Here is a 13,363-nt window from a genome sequence, read left to right on the forward strand (position 1 = left end):
TCCCACCTCCGAAATTACCACTGCTATGGGAGTTTATCATAGATGAAGAATACATGGGAGGACACAATCCATTCGAAGAACAAGTTACTTACCAACTGTAACGTTCTTTCAACTGGATGTTCCTCCCACGTATTCCTCATCGCCCCTCCCATCCTACCTCGCTGTACAATTTACGTGATTTACACTTTACGTTCACGAAGAGCTTACAGTCTGGGGCACTACTGAATGATTAATAGTTTATACGAAAAAACAGAACTGAAGCCAACGGGCCCGGCACAAGCTACTTATACTGCTGCTGACGTTGACACGCTACGAAGACCGTCGAGGGACATAGACGCCACAACCTTGTGCACAGCGCCCTTTTCTTTTTTTCAGAAGCAGCCAAGCTGGCGAGATACGAATATCATAGATGAGGAATACGTGGGAGGAACATCCAGTCGAAAGAATGTTACAGTTGGTAAGTAACTTGTTTGTCAGAGGGAAGAAGAGTCCTTCAGGGAGCCAGGCTAGTCCAAAGTCAATTGGGCAAAAGTCTAGGTGCGCTGAAACACTTTTTGCAGGTATGTAAAAGTCTTGTACAATGTTTAAAAGTCTTTGTAGAAAAGAAGAAATCAAATCAGGGCCACAAGCTGATTAAGCTTGTGAAGTAAAGAAGCTGTTCGCAGCTCTACAGGCCAACCCAAACAAGTCTCAGCAGAGAACTAGTAAGGTTACAACAGGAGCTAACTTCTCTTAGACTGTACAGTACCTTTGGTTAGAAGAAAAGGGCTTTGGCTGGCTTCTCTTCCTGTGCAGCTCTGCAGATCCCGAGTTCCTGGGCCTCAGTCGTGGGGACAAGAGGGAGGACGTCTGGAGGACTCCTGCACTGCAACGGGGCAGTCGGCGACAGAAAATAACCCACTTCTATTCAGTGGCACTTCGCGGTTTCAGCTCCTTGCGTCTAAGCAAATAGCAACACTGAGGACTCTTGACTGTCAAGATGGGCTTTCCTTGCATCTGGGGTCCAGCATTCTGTTGAGGTGGCTCAGGCTCGGTCAGTCCTGCTTCCTGGGAGACCGGAGGATGTTCCTGGAGCTCTTGGCCAGCTTGAAAGAAACTCACACAATCTGGTGTTCATCTCCGTGGCTATTCCGTTCCACCAGCAACTGCAGTGGAATTTCAACCAGCTCTGAGAGGATGTCCAGGTAAGTTACTTTGGAGTTCATTGGTCCCACCAGCTCAAGGGGAGAAGTCGTCCTTACAGGGCTTCTCTAGTTGAAACGAAATTTGGGTTTCAGCACAGCAGCAGGGCCTCACTGGGCAAACCAACAGTCCAAGAGTTGCAGCAGGTGTCTCTTCAAGTTCTTCTTTGGATTCCTTCGTCCAGTGGTCGACTCTGCCTTCCAAGCCAAAAAGCCTCCCCTTTTATGCAGGTTTCTCCCATTCTTCCAGCTTAGCTGTCAGTCACCCAGCAAGGTGGCTTTCCTTGCTGGACAGCCAGACGGCCAATCGCCTAAGAGTGCATTCCTGTCTCCTAGGAGACTAAGCACAGGGAGTTTCAGGCACCTCCCTCGCTTCCTGACCCCGCCAGAGGCAGGCTTCACTCTTGAATCCAGCCAAAGACCAAATGAACAAAGGGGCCAAACTTGGCATGGCGCGCAGAGTAAATCTCAAGAAGTACCTTTAAAGAAAAAAGAAGACCGGGGCCATTTTGAAGAAATTGCACCCTTGGGTGCTGTACTGCAGCTGCCAACGCAGCCCGCTGTAAATGTACACCACGGTAGTTAAAAGTAAACCACTGCCACCAGCCATTCATCGAGGAAAGGGTAACATAAAAAAGTTACATGTGAAGCTAGACAAAGGGGATACTAAGTAACCCCTCCAGCACTCTATTGTAAGATAGTTTGTGCTGGGTCTAGAATGTCAATTTCACTTCACTGCTCTTGGAAACAGTAGTTTATCCAAGAGAAGGTATTTAAACCTTGGTGAAATCTTTAAGACTTCCCTGTGTCACTGCACTGAAGGTGCTGTGTGACACAATGTAAAGGATGATGCCTATGGAGTTTGTCAGACTCCTTAGCCAAAAGAAACACTGAGTTCAAATCACATTAAAAATACATGAGTGGGGGGAAAAAAGGGTCTCGCTCTCGAGGTAAAAAATGAAGGTCCTAGAGTCCAGCAAAAGAGCTGTGGGTCTCTATGGTAGAGAGGAATTGGCACCTTTCGGAGAATTCTCCCTAACAGCGCTTAATACCGGAGAGGTTTCTAAGCACGGACCCGGGATTCGAACCTGTGTTGGTCTGCGTCTATCTTCCAAGACGAGCATGTTGCCACTTAGCTACTATTTGTTTTATTCATTATTATTTGAGTGGAGTTTGTTTTTTATGGGGGTAACATCTGCCAATTGTCTTGACAGTTATGTTTCTGTTTAATTCTGGAAGCAAAAGGAACATTGCAAATATCCAAATGTTCTATCTCCTAAAACCTTTTCAGTATTCATTTTAAGTATTCTAATATCTACAGGTGCGGAAGAGAAAATTTTGGAAGAATTTCGAGAAGCACACGGCATTGACACTCCAGATTTTCCGCTCCAGGCAATGATCCAGGGTGCTGGCAAGCTCGTACTGATTGACAAGCTGCTGCCAAAGCTAAAAGCTGGTGGCCACAGGGTGCTTATATTCTCACAGATGGTACGATGCCTGGACATACTGGAAGACTACCTCATTCAAAGAAGGTATGTGCAACCATGCATGCTTCTATTTTTCCATTGCCAGTTTGTGCAGCATATTATGTGTTTATAACTGTCTTATGATTTCAAAAGTGCTTACACTCTTACTATTATTTATATGTAAATGATTGTAAATTGCAAGCAAACTGAAGAGTTGCTATGTTTAAATGTATACATTGGAAATTACCATATTAGAATGACTTGACTTTAGTGAGGCCGTGGTTAGTCTGTTTTAAACAATGCATGCCCATCCGTGTGTTTATATTTCAGAGGCATTCAATCTCTTTAGACTTTTGTGCTTTGCATAGCCTGCCGTTGTGTGGTTGGACTGGAGTGTTAAAAGTTGTTGACCTCCAAGGTTAAGGGGTGTTGACATGTACCTTTCTGACACACTACCCATACCATACATGTGCACTTATTCATGCCCCATCCATAGTAATCGGAAGCTTTTTCTCCCCCATGATAGTCCTGCGAGTACGGTGTGAAGGCGTCCTGAAGCAAGTCATGGACAACAGATTCAAAGTTTGATTAAAAGAAACAAAAGATCTTTATTAACTAAATGTCAGGGTGGTGTATTGCCTGACCTGCCCTATAATAAGGTGGTATCTCCCTACCTAAATAAACTAAGGATAGTCTGAGTCAGTAAGTTCAACGCAAGTCTGTCTCCATAATCTATATTTGCCCTCACAAGTAAAGCTAAACAATGTGCAGGGATGTCAGTAACTGAAGAAAGTGTGTTCAAATGAATGTTCTGAGCTTCTTCCAGCTCCTTGCTTTCTCTTGGCTCCCTTCCCCATGTTCAAGACCTTTCCACACAATGGTCTCGGGGGTTTCCTTCCCAAAGCTCCACACGGTTTCACACAAAAGGTTTCGGGGTTCCTTTTCACCCAAAGTAGGCAGATTCTCGATTTAAATTCGCAGTCAAATCAACTTGCTTTGTTTTCTTTTTCTTTGTCAATTGAAAATTCTTAGGCTGAGCAGCCTCTTGACTTCCCTTGGTTTACTCGAAGTAAGGGTTCCTTGGTTTAGGCGCAGTTGTTGGACCACACGGTCCACCCATCAAAGGTCACGCTACCGATAACCCTTGGCACTTTGCAACAGTTAATTCTTTCTCATAGGACTTCCTTGACAACCCAGGTGTCCTTTTTGTATCTGTGTCGCAAGCCCACATATGTTTCTGATCACTATAATGGCTTCTTGCCTTTATCAACATGTGACACTCGATTTTTCCTTCGTGGTATTTCTCCTGGTTATGACTTTGCTTTCACGCTATCCAATAGTGTTTTACTTTTTCTCCAGCATGGGGTCTGGCATGGATTCACATGCTCATGAACATTCCCTGGTGTCAGGCTGGGAATACTTGGTAAAAGAAAACCGTTTCACTTTAAAACTGTTTTTCAGCTAAAGGCACTAGCACAATGGGGAAGGCCAAATAAAACTGAAGCACTGGGCGGGGATGGAACAAGTGGTGGCGGCTGAGCACTTGTGGAAGATGATGGGAGAGAGAAAGGGGTATAGGCCAGTGGGTTTACTTAGCAATCCAATCACGAGCAACCCCATGGGGGTCTACGAAAAGGTGAACCGCAAGCTTAACCTATCGCCATGGCCTTCCCGCAGACGCGTGTATTTGGGTACCCCGCCTTACCCCCGGGTAAAGAGTACAGTAGATTCAGGAGGTGGATGGAAGGGGGGGGGGGGGAATCGGGGTGATTAGCTACCTCTATGAAGGGACATGGTTCCGTACATTTACAGATTGTAAAAGGGAGATGGGACTGAGGGAGGGGGACCGGTTTGCATATCAGCAACTGAGGCACTGGGCAGGGACACTCTCAATGATGGAAGGGGCCACAAGGGATCAGAGTTTGAAAAACTGATGACATCTACTGAGAACAATAAGGGACTGATCTCAGCAATATATAGGATCCTAATGAAGGCGGAGGATGAAGAAAGGGTAGGCACGAGGGACAAGTGGGAGGCCGTTCACGGACAAAGAGTGGGACAAGGTACTGGGAGACTGGCACACCTCTTATACATCGGTACAGCATCAGGAATTGCAGTATAAGATCCTACATCACTGGTACTACACACCGGAGAGGCTTCATAACATTCTCTCCACGATGTCAGAGCTGTGCTGGAGGGGATGTGGGGAGAAGGGGACGTTTGTCCATATATGGTGGGATTGCTAGCGACTGAAACACTTTTGACAGGAAGTAAAGGCCAAGCTGCAGGAGATACTGGAGGTAGACATGGATTTTGAGGGGGTAGGGGTGCTTCTGGACAACTTTCTCGATCAACAACTACAGATGGGTTGGGGGGGAGGCAGGAAGGCTATGGGCAAATCTCATGATGGCAGAAAATAGATTTATAGTGAGACAGTGGAACCAGGAGGAACCCCCATCTATCATACAGTGGTACTATGCAATCTGGGACACGGTATATGTGGAAAAAATGACGGCAATAGTATGAGGGAAGTTAAGGTCTTTTGGTAAAATGTGGTCTCCCTACATATAATACGCAGTCAAGGACACATTGCATTTGTACATCCCGAAGAGACTACAGGCACTGGGAATCCCGGAGGAAGAGGGGAGTGAGCCTGAACATGAGTGATGAAACTAAGAGCGCACAAGGACACAAGGGGGAGATGAAAGGGGAGAGGGGAACATTTTATTGATATGGGAAGTTGGAGATTTTGAAGGAAATGTTAAACACACTGGTGTGAAGAGATGCAAGTTACTTATAGATGTGAACTGAGCTGTTCGGTAAGAGAAAAAAAAATATTCTCTAAACCAATAACTGTCCTCTGTGTCATACTGCCCCGTGACAGTTCTCTCCTTAGGCACCTCCCCTGGCAGCCATTTCATATTTTTACTGCACGCTATCTGATAAGATTTTCATAGAACTGATACATCTTCCTGACCTGTGTCAACTTTTAGCTTTTACTGTTGAATTATTTTAGCTTCTACCTCTGAGTGGGAACCTTTTCTCACACTCAAAGAATATTTTACTCTTTCTTTTTTTTATGGGTGTCATTTTTTAAGACTCTCCATAGTGTCTTTTAAAAGTTAACGTCTTTGACAGCTTTTTGGCAATAATTAACTATTGTTGCTGGGTTGCCCTACGGGCTCCCCTTTTAACTTTCTCTGGCTAACCTTATGATAAGTACAGTTTCCAAGGGTAGAAACGATCTTTGGATCCCTTTTACATTTTATTTGGTGAGACTAGCACACCCCACCGTATGTGAAGTGCTTGGGAGATACTGAGCATCCCTTTCTCATTTAAAATTTAACATTTGTTACAAGGACACATTTGCCTTTAATGGCTGGTGGCAGCGAACCTTTTTATTAATTAGGTGCACCTTTACCGTGGACTGTTTGCACAGCCCCGTTAAAGGGACCCATGGGTGCTCATTTGACCAAAATGGCTCCTGCCTTGTTTGTTCGCCATTTTAGTTTTCCTTGTCCGTTCTTCCTTCCCCTCACATCTAAGGTGGGAAATTACTTTGTGATTTTGAATTTTCAGCAGGCGTCCTGTGGACTCCCCGCCCAGGCTCCAGAGTGTCTGTGAAGGCAGGAAGCGAATGAGGAGTCCAAAACTCTGCAGCCCTTTGTCTTCCAGCCTGAGTGTGAGATTTCAGTACAAACTGGGAGGCTGGCTGTTAAAGCACTGCCAACCCCCCAAGTTTCAATGTTGCAAGGCTGTTTGATTGGCTGGGTACGTGCAAAAAAGTCCGAACCTGGAAGCTGAAGAGGTATTCGACCACTAAAACCGAAGAAAAAGATGAAGAATTCGCTGCTGAAACGATTTCCAGTGACCAGAGAGCCTGCTGTGTAACCAAAGCCTGCTGTAACCCTTCCTTCAAATCGACCAGGGGACTCTGAAAGTGACGGCCATGACCCAGAGCCTGGTGAGACCCACCGGACTCAAGAAGACCTACATTTTGAGCCATCCCATGCCGTGCTGCAACCTTGCGTTGCTGTAATACCCTGGTACTGCGAGCCATTGTGCAGCGCACTGTCTTCCGAATCTTTCCGAAACTTCGTGGGTATCCTGCTGGATCTCTAGAGGCACGATGCCAGTTCAAAAAGTATCCACACCAGAGTGCTGGACCTTGCAAACGGCAGGAATCCACACAGCGATATTCTGTCTTCTGGGCTCCAGGAAAAGGAGCCAAGTCCACAGCTGCATCCAGCTGTGAAGAAAACCTTGCCTAGAGCCTTCCCTGTAATCCTTGCTGCTAAAGTCCTTCCAGTGTCCGGTCTTCTATCTTCTTGATGAAGGAATTCAGCAGGTTTTTTGGTTGCAGATCCTGAACTACTCCTGCTGCAAAATTCTTCTTCTGTGCTGATGTACTGTGCTGGCTTGGGTATTTACTAACCTTAAGTCTCTTTTGATTCCTGTGTAGTTTGGGGGTGTTTTCTGTTATTGGGAGTCCTCTCGTCCAGTGCACCCAGACCCCTGGTGGAATCCTCCTAGGGTGTCTTCTGTGAAGCCCCTGGACCCTCAACTAACTCTAAAGTACTTACTTGTTCTAACAGTCTTCCTTAGGAACTCTGACTTTTTCTACTTATGAACTTATCCTGACCTGCCTGTTGGATACTAGACCCTAGTAACCCAAATTCTCTCCCCTCCCCCGCCCCCCTTCTGCCACTGAGAACTCTCCTGCTCCAAGAATAAGGGAAAGACTTCTAAGGATTGGGCCTTTTGCCTAGAAAAGAGAATACGTGTTTAAAAGTTACTTGCAAAAGAAGTTGGTTGGTAACTGTAACTCTGAGATTGAACAGTTACAAAAGTACTCTTACATCCCGTCCGATTTCCTCCCCACTGCATGGGCGTCCCTTCCTAGGTACGGGAAACCTGAACCTTTTTCACCAGAAAAACCTTCTTCCCCTTTAAATTTAGAGGCGTGGCCCTGGGAGCATGTGCTAACTTGTCTCCGCCCACAGGCGCAACTCCCCTGTCCCCTTTTCCACATCAACGGGATCGGGCCGATTTCACCAGCGCTCCTGGGTTTGGCCTTGCTATGTAATACCATGTGCTCTTACCTGGACTCTTCTATCTTTTTGTCTTTTGTCATCTAGGTACTTGGTCCTTCGGCATCACGCTCCTCCCTGGCGCATGTTGACTTCGGGTGGCTTCAGCAGGTGTCCAGCCTGCGAGGGGCTCTTCCCCACATCTGACTTCCACGCTCTTTGCCTCCGCTGCCTTGGCCCCGACCACGGCGGGTAAGGTTGTACCGCGTGCGACGCATTGACTCCATGCGCACTCAAGAACAGACTAGCTAGGTGGGGGGAGCTCTTTGAAAGATCGCCTCCAGAGGACCTGAAGAACTTCATTAAGCAGAGATTGAGGCCCAAGGGAGGGACACTATTTTCCATGGCACCCCGCGCAAGGTCGACTCCTTCCCGAGGAAATGCCAGAGCGGGAGGAACCTCTCGGGTTCTGGTACCAGCACACACACCCCAAGGCTACCCCAGCTATCAGCCTTACGGCCGAGGGTTCATCCGATCCTTCCGAAATCAGTGCTGAGGGACTGCAAAGTTCTTTTACTGGGTGTACACCTGAGGGGCTACGCCCTAGTACCGGCTCAATGTCTGAGGGGGCAGCTGCACGCAGCACTACCGGTCACACCACCAAGGGCAGTACACCTTCCAGGTCTAGATCTGAGGTGCTGAGTAGGTCTCTCGCTCCACCAGCAAGAGTATTGAAGGAAGCCGGGCCCAGAGAGCCATGCACCACGGCTTTGGCACGCAGCTCGACAAAATGGCTTCTTGTCCGATGCCACTCCTAGGAACAAAGCAGGCGGGTGAACGAGTTTCGAGGTGGGACTGGTTTCAACCAGGTACATGGCCTAGAGTTTATCCATCAGCGGCGCAGGGCAGGTTCCCATTGCTAACTAGGAAGTGCGCGCTCCGCCCCAGCAGCCCCCAGCCATTCCATCAATATCTCCTGCCACCTCTTCAGCCTCCTAAAACCGGTTCTTCGAAAGGTTCCTGCCGCTGATGCCAACCACCCAGATGGGGGCCATCCTGCGGGATGCAGTCAGGGACTTGATCCTTCTGGTCACCCCACCAGCACCCATAGTCATGCCTCCCATGGATCGGGCTCAACCTGTCAATAAGCGCCTTGACGCCAAATCTAGACAGACGGAGGGGAATCCACACTTGCTGTCGACGCACCCTCAACCGCATTCTTCAGTGATTGCTGCAGTGTAATCTACTCGAAGCCTCAGTCGTCCTTGGTGCTGCTAGGCAAGGAGAATATCATCTTGGATGTGTACGGGAAGAACCTGTACTCCAACATCTCCTTGCACCTGTGTCAATTCAACGTGGATGCCATGCTGGCAGCCGCTAACCACAGGCTTTGGCAGGAAATGGTGGACTTCCTACCAGAACTTCAGGTGCAGAGCCAGGCACGCTTCAAGTAGGGTCTAGGAGAAGCCAAGTTGGTTGCGCAGGACATCATTGAGTCCACCATGGCCCACATCGATAACTCTGGCTGGGCCATCTGAATCGCCACTGACATGAGAAGGATGGGCTACTAACTTTAACCCAGATGTCCAGGAACCCATATTGGACCTTCCGTTCGAGGGTAGTGACCTCTTCCACTCTACCACCGACAAGGAATTAGATAAAAAGAAAAACAGCTTGCAGACTGCGAAGACTTTATCCTGCCGAAGGCAACGCCAAAGGCGTACATGCACCCAGTCGCATAAACGCTCAAACAAGGGGCTGTCGTTCGGCGGGTTCTGGGGCTTCCAGGAACGGAGGTCAAGACAACCTGACGGCTCATCCCAGTCAACACCGGCGCAAACAAAAAGGGGGGGTGGGAGTCAAAGGCTTCTTCCAGTCCCCCCCTCCTCATCAGCAGCCTCAGAAGGAAAACAGGCATGACGCGTCCCTTCGGGTCCACGTGTCTCCACTGGGGGGCAGGCTTGCCTTTCACGTGCAATTGTGGTGCCAGAACTTCGTGGACCCCTGGATCCTTTCTGTAGTATCCTCAGGGTACCGCCTACCGGTGTTACGCTCACCTGGTATCCACGGGGGTGCCACACAATACTGGATGGAGGTCTAAGCGCCATCAATTGCTTTACTGGTCAGTGTGCCCTTATGTCGGGTCCAGACCGGCTGTGACTCAGACTCTGCGTGCTGTCTTCCACGTGAGTTATAATGCCTTTTCTTTCTTTATTCTCTTTCCTTCCCTCCGTTATCTGTCTTCTCGGCGTCTTGCTCCACTACGCTGTTCCCTAACAATGTCCCTTTTTGTTTTCACAGGGATGGTTGCGATCTCTGAGTTGCCGCGCTGTTGGCGAAGACCACGGTGAGTTATTGATGCGCGGGGCGCTGCAATTTTTATTGGTGTTAATTGCTAACCTGTGTTCTCTTCTCTTTGTACAGGTTGCGGTGATGTTCCGGAGTGATGAGCGATCGAAGTGCTGCTTGCCCAGGTAAGTGCTTTGTTAATGTTGACCTTGTTCCTTCTCCCTTGCAGGTTGTGGTGAAACCCGGAGATGAGCGAGGTAAGCGAAGCGCAGGATGGATTCAAGGCCAGTTACTTCACAATTAAGTGTTCTTGCTTGCTAATGCTGTTCCTGTTCTTCCAGGTTATTAATGGAATCGGGATCTAGGGCTTCAGGATCAGGCCACCGGAGAAGCAGAGGAGCAGGAGCTGGACACGGTGAGCGTTACGCTGCAGGAGTGCAGAATAACTCGCAGCGTGTTCTGCTGTTTGGATGTGGTTTAAATAGCCCAGGTAAAGTAGTTCCAGGCCAAGTAGTTCCTGGCCCAACCACACCCAAAACACTAGATCGTATGGCTTGGTTCTGAAGAACTGAGCTGTGTAATAGGCCTCGATGTTGGATTAAGGTCCAATACTGGTATTGTTTTATTCTTGATAATGAGCCTGGCGCCAAAGGCACCAGGACTGACTCCATGTATGTTTCTGATGGAGTTTTAAGGCCCTTGGGGCCTGTGTGAAGGGCTTTAGCCCCATTGCTGCCAGGGGGCTGTTATACCTGAGGGGGTCAGGGGCATGGATCGTGACAACCAGTCCCTTCTCCTCCTTCCTCCCCTCTGACAGATTGGGACAGCAACTCTGTTGGCGGAGATTCGGTCACTCATCCAGAGCTAGGCAGTGGAAGAAGTCCCAGCCTCCCAGAGAGGATTGGGATTTTATTCCAGGATTTTCCCCATACAAAAGAACTAGGCTGGCCTGAGAGTTTTGTTGGACCTATCCACCCTCAACCTCTTCAAAAATTCAAGATGGTAACGCCAGCGCTCATTGCGGAGACACTAGACAGGGGAGACTGGGTGTGCTCTCTGGATCTCAAGGACACCTATCTACATGTCCCTCTGGCAGCTGCATCGCTCCTTCCTACGTTTCAGGATCGTGGGCTGCTGTTTCCAGTACACAGTGCTACCGTTTGGCTTCAACTTATCCCCCAGGGTATTCACCAGACTCATGCGGTAGCAGCCCTCCGCAGGGCCCAGGGCCACCATGTCTACACGTACCTGGATGACTGGCTTGTCAGGATGGAGATCTCTGGATGGAGTTACCCAAACCGCCTCCGCACTTATGAACACACTCCACGACCTGGGGTTTACTAGCGACCTCAAGTCTCAGCTGCAGCCCATGCAGAACCTCACCTTCCTGGACCTCATCTGGGATACAAGGTCTGAGAGGGGTCTCCCCCATCCCCCTCGGAGGACAAGATTACAGCCATCAAGAGGGCCACTACGCACTTACTTAACAGGGCAGTGACCTCGGCCTGGTGGTACCAGCACCTACTGTGCATCATGGCAGTGGTGCTGCTGGCTGTGCCGCACACACGACTCGGGATGAGGAGGTTACAGCTGCACTTCGCAGCCTCTTGGAATCAGGAGAGGGGCTTCCAAGGGGAGCTGGTCAGCATAACTCCTTCGCTCCACTCGGACCTCACATGGTGGTCCAAGGACTGCAACCTGCGGATGGGCAGGCTCCTTCTGCAGCTGCCCCCGCAGGTCTCCATCACTACGAACTCCTCCATGGAAGGCTGGGGTGCCACTCTGTACAGAAACAGCGTCCACAGAGTGTGGACCCGGCAGGAACAGGCGTCGCACATCAATTGACTGGAACTCAGGGCCATCGGGCTAGCCCTCAGAGCCTTCCTTCCGCTCAATGGAGGCAGGCAAGACCGACAAATCCACCAGCATGTACTAGGTCAACAAGTAGGGGGGTACGAGGTCCCCTCCACTCTGCAGCCTAGCGGTCTGCATGTGTGAATGGACCCTGGAGAAGAACATCTACCTCACTGCTGTCCACCTCCCAGGGGAGGCCAACTTGGAAGCAGAGAGGCTCAGCAGACTGGGAGCGGACAATTACGAATGGCAATTGAAAGACCAGGTGCTGCAGGTGGTCTTCAACTCATGGGGCCACCCTCAGGTGAATTGATTTGCCTCATGGAAGAACAGGAAGTACCATCAGTTTGCGTCCTGGCAGGGGCAGGGCCCCGGCTCCTTGGGCGATGCATTGCATATTCAATTGGAGGGCATAACAGCCTATGCCTTTTCGCCCACAGCCCTGATCCCTAGGTTAATCTGCAGGATAAAGGAAGCTTGTCACCTCTGCATAATTTTGATAGCTCCCTGGTGACGGCGAAACCTTGGTTCTCCGAGCTGCTCAGCCTCACGGACAGACCACCCATTCACCTTCCGCTGGGCCCAGCTCATCTCCTGTCCCAGCAGGAGGGCAGGGTCCTCCACCCTGCTCCTCCAGAAGTTAGCGCTCGCAACATGATTCTTGAGCAGATCTCACTCAAGCACCTGAACCGATCTACGACCAACCTGGAGATCATTGAGGGTGCAGGAACAAGGCTACCAGGATCCAATACAAGAGTAAATTGAGTAGATTCTGTCACTGGGCGAATTCGGAGATTGACCCCCTTACGTGTACGCTGGACGATGTGGGCGCACCTTGCGCACTTGGGCCACATGTCGCACCTATCTGGCAGCCATAGCGGCCTGCCAAAATTCTGAGGAGGAGGTCTTCTCTTCCAACCCGATGGTCAAGAAGCATTTAGCAGGCTTGTCCAGGTTCTACCCGCCCATCAAGAAGCCACACCCTGTGTGGGACTTCAATATGATGTTGGGGGATCTGCATGAAATTACCGAATGGGAGAGTGCCTAAAGTCTGTTTTTCCCTTTTTTTTCACTCTTATTTGTTCGCATATACCCCCCAAAGCCCTCCCACCTTCCCCCTACCCTTTTCAACGTCCCTTTTCGAGTTTCGAAAAACAAACTGTAATACTCTGCAGCTTCCACTAGATGTCGGCCTATGCAAAGCATGTGAATCTAAGCAGATACAAGCATCAGAAATAGGATTACGGTGAGTAATGTATCCCATATACGAACAAATAGGGGTCAGACTTTTGGGCTTCAGACTTTTGCCCTCGGTCATTTTGTCCTATTCCGGTGTTGGGCGCCTTGGCACACAAACCTTTTGAGCCAATGGCATCCGCAGACATCAGGCTGGTCACCATTAAGGTAGCTTTGCTAGTGGGACTCTCCTCCGCTTGCAGAGTCGGCAGATCCAAGCTCTGGTCTCCTCGGAGCCCTATACCATTTTCCACAGGGATAAGGTGGTCCTGTGGACTCGCCTTGCATTCCTGCCTAAGGTACCCTC

General features: G+C 49.4%; 1 protein-coding gene across 2 annotated transcripts in view; it reads left to right on the forward strand.

Moving 5' to 3' along the window:
• Window positions 1–13,363, forward strand: part of CHD7 (chromodomain helicase DNA binding protein 7) — a 1,412,705-nt gene that overhangs the window by 1,032,968 nt on the left and 366,374 nt on the right. For both annotated transcript variants that reach the window (XM_069621097.1, XM_069621098.1), the window contains exon 16: window positions 2,503–2,713. In XM_069621097.1, coding sequence (XP_069477198.1) covers window positions 2,503–2,713 — 211 coding nt within the window. The remainder of the gene's footprint in view (window positions 1–2,502; window positions 2,714–13,363) is intronic.

This window comes from Ambystoma mexicanum, chromosome 5q, assembly GCF_040938575.1.
Source record: "Ambystoma mexicanum isolate Mex_15411 chromosome 5q, UKY_AmexF1_1, whole genome shotgun sequence".
Classification (NCBI taxonomy): domain Eukaryota; kingdom Metazoa; phylum Chordata; class Amphibia; order Caudata; family Ambystomatidae; genus Ambystoma; species Ambystoma mexicanum.